Source organism: Macrobrachium rosenbergii, chromosome 26, assembly GCF_040412425.1.
Source record: "Macrobrachium rosenbergii isolate ZJJX-2024 chromosome 26, ASM4041242v1, whole genome shotgun sequence".
NCBI classification, from domain to species: Eukaryota; Metazoa; Arthropoda; class Malacostraca; order Decapoda; family Palaemonidae; genus Macrobrachium; species Macrobrachium rosenbergii.
Window position 1 is genome coordinate 15931655 of NC_089766.1, and position 12245 is coordinate 15943899.

General features: G+C 37.9%; 1 protein-coding gene across 4 annotated transcripts in view; it reads right to left on the bottom strand.

The window, feature by feature from the left end:
- Positions 1–12245, bottom strand: part of LOC136853083 (uncharacterized) — a 31887-nt gene that overhangs the window by 3784 nt on the left and 15858 nt on the right. For 3 of the 4 annotated variants that reach the window (XM_067128390.1, XM_067128391.1, XM_067128389.1), the window contains exon 3: positions 719–819. The exons of the other annotated variant lie outside the window; for it this stretch is intronic. In XM_067128390.1, the coding sequence (XP_066984491.1) occupies positions 719–819 (101 nt within the window). The remainder of the gene's footprint in view (positions 1–718; positions 820–12245) is intronic. 4 annotated transcript variants of the gene reach the window in all.

Below are 12245 nucleotides of genomic sequence, written 5' to 3' on the forward strand. Positions count from 1 at the left end.
CTGATCGATGGCTCTCCAGAATTAGACCAGGATGTGAACAAAAGTTTAAGAATTATCCTGAACACCACTGCCAATTCATCTCGGCTATGTAAACCATCTCAAAAATGATCAATAAACCTGTTGTGCGGTACTTCTCGTTCAAATCGTAATTACCTACTTCGGGCATCATTTTTCGTCTGAGTATATCTGAAGTATAAGAAAAACTTTTGCCTAAATCCTTATTTACGGCTATAGCGCTTATTTCTTGACTAAAGTCCTGCGCAAGATTAAAGTAAACAGGCAAAGATTAATAAAAAATGTATATAATAAAAATACCGAAAGTAATGTACTTAAAATACGACGCAAAAATTGTCAAACAGGAGCTGGGACTGTTCGCATTTTTTTAAAACTAAACTCCCAACTGTCCATTCCATATGGCACCTTAAAACAACCTCTCAAGAACTGAAGTAGGCCATTACATACACCCTCAATTCTTGAAGTGGACAACCCACCTTATACAATTTGCTCTTTTAGCAAGTAAAATTTACTTCAAATTTTAGAAATAATAAAATAATCCTACTGGGCACTTGGTAGCCTACATAACCAAGCTAAGTACTCTTAAACTGTCACGCTGTAAGCATTATCTTGGCTTACCATTTACACCCATATTCTGAGTTTACATAATACCGTGAGGGTACACATACCTTACATAATACCGTGAGGGTACACATACACATACCATGAATAGTTGTGCCTCTCAAATTTCCTCGAGTTCTGCCTTCCTTTCTGGATCTTGTGTTCAACTTCGTTTACTGATTCCATGTGCCTTATTTTAAAAGACTACTGAAAAAAAAATACAGGAAACTTTACTTATTTTCTTCCTCACTGCCATCTTACTACAGCACTCAATTTGTCATATTGAAATTAAAAAAAAATATGGACTCGAATGCCTTGAACAAGTCAGCAAGGCCGCTTGGTCGCCTATATCAGTCTATACATTCTATGTAATAATAATAATAATAATAATAATAATAATAATTAGGAGTTGTGTGCCTCCGGCAACCATTGGTGGCTATTAACACGATGCTTATCACATAATGCGGTCCAGGAGTTTCTAAATTCTGAACACCTGCGAAGTATAAGCAAGGCGTTACGCCGTCGAGTGCATGGTCTTTCTTAGGCCATGGTCGAGTGTATGGAAGTGAGTCATAGAAAACGACCACAAACTAGAAAAGGATGATGTACAGAAAACCTTACAATTTTAGGTATAACTTAAAAGCTGACGTCATCCATAAGGGACTCTTGAATCCTTTAATAGGACACTGTTAGTTATTTTCGGATAATCATGGAAATAAAAAGGTTTATATAACTAACATTAGCAATTATAAAAGAAATTATTCTAACGCCATATGCAATTTAAATTTGGGAGGAAAAATTAAACGTTACACGTTCACGTTTTTACCTAAACTAGCAATGGGGCAATACTCTTTTCCCTCATGAAATGAATTATAACATGAAAACATGCATTAGTATTACTCTGCCTTTTCAGACCCCTACCTTCAACAATTACGATAATATACACAAGTTAAAATCTATACCAATAAAGTTGAAAATTTTGCTATACGTTACCGACTTTATAAGGTTGCAAACGCTTCCACTTCGTGACCATCGAAATTCAAAATTTAAAATTCTCCTACAGAAAAAGTTGGCAACTAAAAGAATTCACTGAAAAATCCAAAACGGCTTGTATTTTATCTGGAGCAGTGATCTTCAAATGGCCCACTGGTGGGCCATGGCCTGGTTTTCAGGTGGGCCACGTACATTTAACTAGATTATAATAAAAAAATAAATTAACTATATAAAAATAAGAGAATAAAATAAAAACAAAAGAAATAAAAAAAACTTCAGGTTGACAAAACTTTTCATTTTGCTGACTCATTGCGTGCTTTCACTGCTAAGATCCAGAACTTTAGGAAAATTAATGCCGGTAATTTTGCAATGTTTGAGAATTTTTGTGAAGTTGTTGAAGGTGAAAAGAACTAGATCCTTGTCTCCAAAATGAAATAATCAACCACCTTCAAAATTTGGGTCAAGAATTTTCCAGATACTTCCTGATCTTGAGTCCATAGATCTGTCATTTATAGTTATCCATTTAATATTGAGCCAGATTCTGTGCCAGACCCTGACCAAGATGAATACTTGGAAATGAAATTTGATTCTGGTATAAATGTTTGCAAAAGAGCTCTTAAATTCTGGGCTCAATTATGCATCATACCCTGTAATTGGTAAGCATGTGCTAAAAACACTTCTACATTTCTCCTCCACTCACTTATGTGAATCAGGCTTTTCTCCCTTACTTCAAATCAAAACAAAAGCAAAGAAAATGACATGCGATGTGCCTTGTTTCTCCCCCGATTTGATAAGCTGAAACAAGTACATCCATCTCATTAGCTGCCTTACCTGAGTCAGTGGTTACCATGAACAGCAGAGAAGTTGCGTTTTATGTTTATCTTTTGGCCATGTTTCAAGCCGTAAGGTCAGTATATGAATTTTATTTGCAATAATCAAAGTTCAGTTATTGATTTCTGGATTATTAAATTTAACTTTCATGAAAATTCCTTAGATACATTTACCATATAATGCATTTATGAAAATTCTGTTTGAACATGTTAAGAAAATGTAATAAAGTTCCTCAAGTACCTGGTATCGTATGTTTTATTATGTTTTAATGCTAAATCTGAAGGGCAGTAGGCCATGAATATTTGGAAATGCCTGAAGTGGGCCATGGTCTTAAAAGTTTGAAGACCACTGATCTGGAGGAACCTACGACGGAATGTTCAGTCCCACGGCGATTATGACCAGTGTTCAAATCACATCACAAACTTAACACGAAGGGTTATCCACACTGGGACCAGTTGGCTTCGTGCTAGTATACCATCCGCCAAATAGTCAAATTAACTTGCAATTATTTGATATGTGTTGTGAACGGCAACGCCTCAAATGAGGCCTGCATCTAACACTAAGAAAAACGACACGTTTTACTATTATATCGAAAACGATATAATTAAAATGGCAAGTATATAAACCTAAAAGCGAATGCACACCACCTTACCGTCCACTGGGATCATCCACCTGATATACTTTCCAGAGTGAATTTACGACCAAATAATTGATACATTACAGTATTACGTTAAAGGAGTGCACGGCATCGTTGGGAGTCACGAACAATTACTAGAGTTTGCCTAACTAGTGCAATAGAGATTTTACAATCATTTACAGCGTCAGCTGAGCAGTAACTTTACAAATACTTTTGCTACCCAATTACAAGATCATCATTCAAGGAAAACTCTGTATACGTCATTACCCCTACTAATATCCTGATTTACTAAAATATAACACAGTCAACTGCTTGGCTGCATAATTACCATAACCAGGGCTCTTCACTGATAACCTAAAAGAAAAAATCTGAATCAGAGAGATCTAGTCTTAATATAATTATGAATACTTTATGATTAATGGGACTCTAAGGAGTGATTCACGGGCCCAATTCGCAACTAATCTCTCCCTCTCTTCGAAAAATCTTTCAGACTACTAAAAGTGTAAACTAATATCGCGTTCTATTCATGATCATGTACTTTGTAGTTAAATTACCCATATTAAATACATTGTACGTTAAAAAGATTTACATGAAAAAGCTACCACCATTTAGTGTTGGCAAGAATTACGGTGTGTTATTAATAAACATAATTGCGACTTGCAACGTTAATGAATGCGATTAATCAGTTTTATGAACCAAAAAAAAAAAATCAACCATCTGAAAAGCTAGAATGATGCTATTATAATATTCGATATATCCCTTCATATCTAAAATGTAAAAATACATATTTTACGGAAATCACATCTTGATTAAACTGCCAGTGAATTTTTCTCAGTATCCTCCTACCATTTACCGTGGTCAAATAATTCCAACATCAACCATTTCTAACTTAGACTCTTAGACTACTATAACTTTCGAGCTATTATCACTGCAGCTGAAAACTTATGGGAATTTCCGTTATATAACGCAACTGGGAATAATGCTCCTAAAGCGTTATAAAAAGAAGTAATATTGTAGCTAATTCAACCTGAAAAGTAACAATACCATGGTCAAACTAGAACTTGCCAGGATGTCTTTAAAGCAAGATTTAGGACTCTGTTTTTATTTATTTATTTTTTGCAGCATTGTATTTTTTTTGCAGCATTGATCATAATCTGCTAATCCTAAACCTAATCCAATTCACATTTCTGCATGTTTCCATTTATAAACTTTCGTTCACCATTATGACCTTACAAAAATGTTCCTGTCTTTATTACCATTACTAGTAGTTGCTAAATAAAGACTGCAGGCCACGATACCCACATGACACCGCCTAGTAATCGTTTCAAAATGTTTCGGTCATAGCCTACAACCATTTCGTCTTCAAATACAAGCAACGATTTATACGACGGGAATCTCTTAGCACGGGCAACTATCAATTCCTAAACTTACAGTTACGTACAATTGAATGAGATGAACTACTCATACTTTTTTAACAAAATTCCAGCAATCTCACGAATATGGGCTTCATATAAAGCCAACAAAACGTCATGTGGTTACGTGCTGACAAGAAACCAAATACCGGAACAACCACTTGTTCTATCTACAAGACAGACAAAATTATGCTCAAGAAAATCCAGATTTTCCGATAACACTTATCGGATCACGGCAAGATTAACGAACCCACTTGCAGCAGGGTTTGCTATTCTTTACAAGATGATTATTGGGTTCGTTATTCTTTACATGGGAAAAATCGGGTTCGCTGTTTTAGATATGAACACTTCGTTACCAGACATTTGATCACGGAGGGGCTAGTACTAAACAAGGCGAAATACATTTGACAGCCCAGGGGCTAGTACTAAACACGGCGGAAGTATAGATGAAACACTGTTCCGCCGTGTTTAGTACTAGCCCTCATGTGGAACTGAAGTTCGGACCGGAAAGGGTTGGCCATTCTTCGCATGGGGATCATTGGGTTCGTTGTTCTTGACGCGGAGATGTCGGGTTCTCTAATCTTGACATGACCCCACTTATCAAGCCTGACCATGCATATGACTATTCCAGGATCACGTTTACCTAACGCTATGTATAAATATCACATTCAGCTATTATCAAAATCAAAATTGTTTAAAATATGATCAACGAACAGGAGGGAACATTCCATGGCAGCTCCCACTAACCATCTCTTTGGTGGGTGACGCACTGACCCGGATGGTTCATTACTTACGAGCATTTAAAAGCAACCATATTACTTTAACCTTAAATAATGTAATATGCCGCTTAAAAAGTCTCATCTGGCTTCTTTCTTGAGTTTATTTATCAACAATTAACTTATTAATGGAGCCAATGTAATTTAAGAACGTATCATTCATTGCTATCTTGAGTTTATCCCGTTGCTAAGTAACCAACTGGTTCTTAGCCACGTACAATAAGTCTAATCCTTCGGGCCAGCCTTAGGAGAGCTGTTAATTAGCTCAGTGGTCCGGTAAAACTAAGGTATACTTAACTTTATGGCTACAGTACAGTATATAAATGGATATTTTTAATCATTTAATGGAAAAAAAAAAAAACGGCAATTTGAAGATCCCGTTCATGTACGGTATAAACCTATCTCCATCGAAACTCAAAACGTGGGATACATCACTACCGGGAGTCTTGCCTATTCCCTGTATTATCAAGTAGCTATCTAATCATATGCAGGATAAATATGCTGTTTGCAACCTATAGACTAGCCATGAGATTTCGTTAAGACGTTCTAAAGAAGTATATCCGAGTTTAATCTTACAAGACTAATACGAGAAATACCATACACACTTTTGAATTTAATGGGAATGTTTTAAACTGCAACTCATTTTTTAAAAAAATATTTAATGAGGGTTAAGGTCAGACCTGGTAAAAGTAAGCTCCTCAGTTGGACTCTGGTGCTGGAGATGATTAGGTTCGTGTAAAACATGAACAAGACATCTGCCCATTTTGCTTTAGGATTATTTTCAAGTGGCGTTTCTCATATTCTTTGAGCTCTAGTTCAAATTCTGTCGCACTCTAAGCCATCCATCCTCAACCGACGTACGAGTATATAGGGCGTTGTCTGACCTAACCCGTTCCCAAGTGTGATAAACAGTCAGGGAGACCTCGTCCAAAAAACTTCCATCAACTTGAAACCAGAAATCATGTGGAAAATGTAGGCTTGGCCCAGGACCCATTCAGTGTCTTCCGTGGTTCCCTTTACACCCATTATCAAGTAGCCGACTAGCCTAGGCGTAGCCAAGACGTTACATATAAAATCTAATTTATTCACAAGACTACTTAACATTGGCAGCGACAACCAACTCAATAATGATTTCACTTTAAAACAATAAAAATACCCATATACTTACTAATGTTTCCTTTTTATCAGAATTTCCGATTTTTCTATTGACGTCAAAATCCCGTTGCCCTCGACTGGATAAGGCCCTTGCAATTATTTCAAGTCATTACAATTTCACATAACCCTTCAGTCTTTTAAATCATCACCTCAATTACTCAGAATTAATCTGCTACAAACAATACTGTCACTGCTCTAGACATACCACTAGCATACTACTACGTCGGCTGGAGGCAGCCAGCTTTTCTGAAACCACGAAATCTGTACTCCTGGTCCTGGGTGTGGAAAGTGGAAACTCCGCGGCATTCACAGACCAATAAGAAAGTGTTAAAAGTGAGAAACCTTTGCATGACTGGCCACGAGAAACAAAGCTTTTACCCAAAGGAGTAAAGGAAAGTGGGAGGGGCTTGGCTGGCGACGACGGCCGTCTACCGGTTATACTTTTGATGGCGGAACGTGAAAATACATTTCAAGATGAATTTAAAGTTACCATTTTTTTTTTGACATATAGTATCTAATCAGCTCACGGTAATTTAGTATTGAAAGAAAAATTCAAGAGGAAAATAATAATTCGAAGAAAAACTACGTTCTCAAAATGTTTAACTACCGACTAAAGTAATAAGTGACTTGAACTGCCCGTTACCTGAGTCCATTGTAAAAGGGGCCGCGGGTGGAAGAGGGGGGGAGGGGGTTGGTTATTAAAGACTCCAACATCATCCACTAATTCAACACACACCTCGAGAATCTAGTAGGAGATAACGGGTCACAATGAGACATGAAGGTCAACATCGTAATTAGCATAATTAACATTCATTAATGGTAAATAAGCAGACCACTTTATTCCTTTATATTCGTTACCACATAAAAACAATTTCTATTACATCACAATATACCACTTTCAAAATACCGTATTTAATACTTAGTACCCTATAACTAAGGAAAAAATGAACGGAAAGTACGAGTAAAGGATGAAGCATATAATAAACGAGGGAAAGATAAGAAGGACGGTAATCGTCAACAAGAAACTGAACAAAACAAAATCGGCGATGGTGATGAATAGAATTTAGTCAGGTCAAAGGTCAAGCGCTGCGACCTATGATGTCATTCAGCGCTGAAACGGAAACTGACAGTAAAGGTTTGAAAGGTGTAACAGGAGGAAAACCTCAAAGCAGTTGCACTATGAAACAAAGAGTTTTGAGAGGGGCATTAAACGCTGCAAGATGGAAGAGAGAATGTGAACGGAGGTTACAGCACAAGGAACGAACCACTGGGATTGCAGCTCTCCTAGGGGGGGCCGAAGGCACGCTGGTTACCTAGACAACCTTAAGGAATCCGAACTTACAGTGCACCGCCACATGAGGTGCACTGACCGGTCGGAACTCGAACTCGCAGCCAGTAGAGTGCAAGCTGAGAACGGAACCCACGGGTGGCGATGGTGATGGGCGAGTGGTTGAGATGAAGTAAATAAAAACAAAAATTAAACAAGAGAGGTAAGGAGGACGGTAAAATGTCAAAAACAAGTAAAAAGAAATGCGTGATGAGTATCAGGAAAAAAATTGAAAACGGGGGGAGGGGGGGTTGGTTTCAAGAAAACTGACAGAAACGGTGAGGATAATCAGTGAACGGTGGAATCATAAACGGGAGAAACTATAAAATTCAAAAGAAGAAAAAGACAAAATGAGAAAGTGGATGAATCCAGTATAGTGAAAGGTCGAGAACGAGGGAGGGAAAGCAATACGGGATAGGAAAGGGGATGACAGGGGAGGAATAATGAAGAGGGGAGGACACTGCATAATAAACAGACGGAAACGCCTGAAGAACGTACAAGGAAAACGGACTGAAAGATCTTGAAAGGATACCCGTTCAAAGCCCAAGTAGAGCCCACACACTAGGTCAGGTGTATCTGTCATGTACATCTGCAGACATACACGTTGGTTTGTGTAGGTCAGGTGTATCTATCATGTACATCAGCACACATACACACTTGGATGTGAGGGTTGGGAGTCTAAGATGCTCTTTGGTGTGACATGAATGCAACTAATCGCCAAGGTAACAACACAGACGAATCCATTTTGAATGAGCTGGAGTCTCTAGAAGTCCATGCAAGTGACACTTTTAACGCTTAAGGGTTAAAAAAGGGATGGAAAATACCAACCAAACAAGATGAAAGTGACAGCAACAGCTTTGGGCCAAGGAAAAATTGATATTAGTGAATCACTTGGCTTTCAAGCAAAAATTTTCTCGGGAATGAAACTGCAGATCCCGTGGTCTAAACGCTGTCAGGCAGGGCAGCCGATCGAGGCTACGGCCTACCCCAATGCCAAATCAAGGTCCTTCAAAAGAAGGCATCGTGCTTACCCCATATAAAAACGGGAAAAAGCACGTTAAAACGAAGAAGAAACAGCAGATCCCATCCAATAACAGATACACTGAGTAATGACCAGCTTTCATCGCCTGGGCACTAAGCAAGCCAGATGCATAATTAATAAAGAGGAAATTATACTCTTCCTCTTTTGGGATGTCTGGAGATGACTAACATATCAAGTAATGGATTTGTACGATGAAAAACTTCAATTTTTTTAAGCGAGAAAAAATCTATATTTACTGATTAGAATACCCTGTAAAAACTTGTAAGATTTTCAAGTCCCAGTTGAGCTTTTCAACGTTTTATGGTACCTCTCTGATGTCCTTACTATACTGAAATCTTAAGCAACCATATCACATATGCTATCTGTTTCTTATTGTTTTCGTCATTTTATGACTTCATGTCTTCTGCAATGGTTTGGTAACATTTTTTTGCCAAATTAAACTTTGAATTTTCTCATTTTCAAGATTGCACATATTTTCAGAAGCTTCCCACTTCTCCAACCCTCTCATTGACTGCCAGCAACCAACAATTTTACTGGATTTTTGCTGGATACAAAAATATTGGCAGACACCATTTTCCAGGGAAACCTGATAAAAAAAATTTAATACAAAAACTTAAACTGAAAGGCCTGAAAACTCTTTTGCACCTTATAAGTTCGCTACTGGAAGTTTGCTCTTTGGCCAGTTACCCCAGGTTTGTCATATGCGATATATTGTGTGGATTTTTAACTATTATGTACAAATATGAAACAGCTGCCAGAAAATTCCAGTATTCCTTGTCAATGCGTATCATAGGTAAAAGATAACTAGAAAACAATTACCTTAAAAGTGCCATAGATCACCCTACTTTACGGCCCTAGCCATTCAGTTGGAAAATGAATGGCTTTCTTTGAGGATTTAAAATGAAAAGGGGTGTTTTTGTTCAACATAACTGTTTATATTTTCAAAACCAAGGACTTAATGTTGAAAAATAAACGAACAATACTTTTGAGAGCTTCATAGGTAGTGTGGAGAGAATATCTTCGGACTGCAATTTGCAAAAAGGAGAGCAAATGATGATGATGAATGAGTTTAAGTACACATTTAGTCAGTCACATCAAAAGAACTACCATCAATCATTCGATTTTTCCAAGGACACAATAATGTCCTCTAAAACTTAGGGTACCAGTAAGCAATAGTTATTAAGAAGGTTTGAATAGGGTCGGATTTTGAGCAATCCTCCTCTTGGCCAGGCATTGTGTAGTGCCCTGACTTAGGTGAGGCTTGGTTGTATCCCGGTTGCTAGCGTTGTTACGTTGTCCTAACTTTACCTTTTGGCTTTTTCCCTTTGTGATTTTTAGTGATTACGCAATTGGGCCACACATTGTTTCGGCTGCTTCTCTTGTATTTGAAACATCTTTTGTAATTGCTGTTATTTATACACTAGTTTTTGTTTTTCACAGCCCAAAATAACAGGATGAATGTCAGACACAACAGCCGAATGAAATTTTATGAAAATATCACAGAACAAAGTTAAGTATACCTTAGTTTAACCAGACCACTGAGCTGATTAACAGTTCTCCTAGGGCTGGCCCGAAGGATTGATTTATTTTACGTGGCCAAGAACCTATTGGTTACCTAGAAACGGGACCTACAGCTTATTGTTGAATCCGAACCACATTACAACGAGAAATGAATTTCTATCACCAGGAATAAATTTCTCTAATTCTTCAATGGCCGGTCGGAGAATCGAACGCGGGCCCCAGCAGAGTGCTAGCTGAGAACGATACTAACCCTTCCAATGAAACGTCTGTAAGGGTTTAGGCCACGGTTTTTTAATGGAGTGCGTGTAAACAATACGGCGGCTCCGTTCATGTTCTAAGTCTAACTGGTGGTTATTTCAGGGTTATTTTTCGGAAGGCTCCAGCCACCTCCCACTTTATAATTTATATTTTTCTTGGGTAAATCACATCAAAACAAAAAAATTAATCTCAATACATAACCTTCGCAAATGCTTAATAACAGAGAAAAATAATTAATCAAATTACGTCTTAAAGGGTATGACAATACCGGCCCCCATCCCCCTCCATAGCTAATACGGCAAAATTGTAACCAGCAAACGCTCCTAGGTTATGATAGGTTGGTATCATTGGGTTCTTTTAGTGCCCTAACATTTCCTAGCCATTTTTGCATGTAAAACCCAAAATGGTTTTTCATGTAAAAATGGCTAGCAGGCGCCTTTCGAAATGGCTGGCTGGAGCCTTCCGAAAAATTACCTAAATATGTTACAGTGAACAGTCATGTTAATTCCATGAACACGTCTTTACATTCAATAAGTCAATTACGTTAAAAACCAGTAAAAAAAAAAAAAAAAAAAAAACTTATTTCACCTATGTACTGAATGGGAAGCTTGAAATAATTTTCTACATAGGTTATTTCCCTTCATGAGCCTGCTAACTTTATACCACTGCCCTTACAGATAGTTCCCAGTTGTTATACCTGGTATTATCAGCGGACACCTATCCAGTTACTGACCAATCCAGTCGTTGCTTAGGTTAACTCCTCAAGTAAATTGATGGACTAGTGATTTGGAAACACTTTACTAAATGGCACTCATTAAAAATCATCCATAACATTCCCACTGCAGTAGTACGGGCCATGCTAAATGTTGCTTTACCGCAGTGACCAAATCCAACGTTGTAGCAAGTAAAATGGAATGTGAATTATGAAAACAGATGTAATTCCTGAAAAACCTGAGAGAAAATACTGTGAAAAATTGCTTTGGTAATAGCCTGCATCAGAATGGTTATGCACACGTTCTATGCACGATTTTAGCCTAGGGTATGGTATGCAGGAGGGGTTTGCTCCCCCTACCTATTAGTCCGGTTAGGGACCGGCAACCTAGAGTAAGTTAGGTTAGCATACATCTCAACTGAAGTCTTTGATTTGGTTTTAAGGCGGCAGCGACCAGTGCAAATAGGCCTAATGTTCGCAACTCTTTTGCACTTTTACTTTTCTGAGACCATCCATGAGTATTATTACCTAGGCTACCTTACATAGGCACTATCTCTTACCAACGGTAATAAGTTTGACCCTTGTCCAGGTATTTTCAGTGATTCACAGACAAGGCTAATGGCTGGCCCACTACTTTCTGGATAGTGGGTTAGCCTAGAAAAAGGGTCAAAGTCTAGACCACCCACAAGCCTTGCGATTAGGTAAACACTAAAACTCCCACAACCTTAATCGACATTCTAAAATAAAAACTACTGTCGAGTACTTACCATTAACATCAAATTTCACTATTACTGCTAAACTTTCATGGATATACATCAACACAAAGGAAATTCACGTAGTATGAGTTAGGTAGGAGTGGTAGGACCTCATTAAACGCCGAATGCCAATGCACCACGAAGCCGAAAGTTGTTGTCCAGCTCCATCATCCTTGGGTCTGTTTATAGATAAAGCGTAATGGTCTTCTTG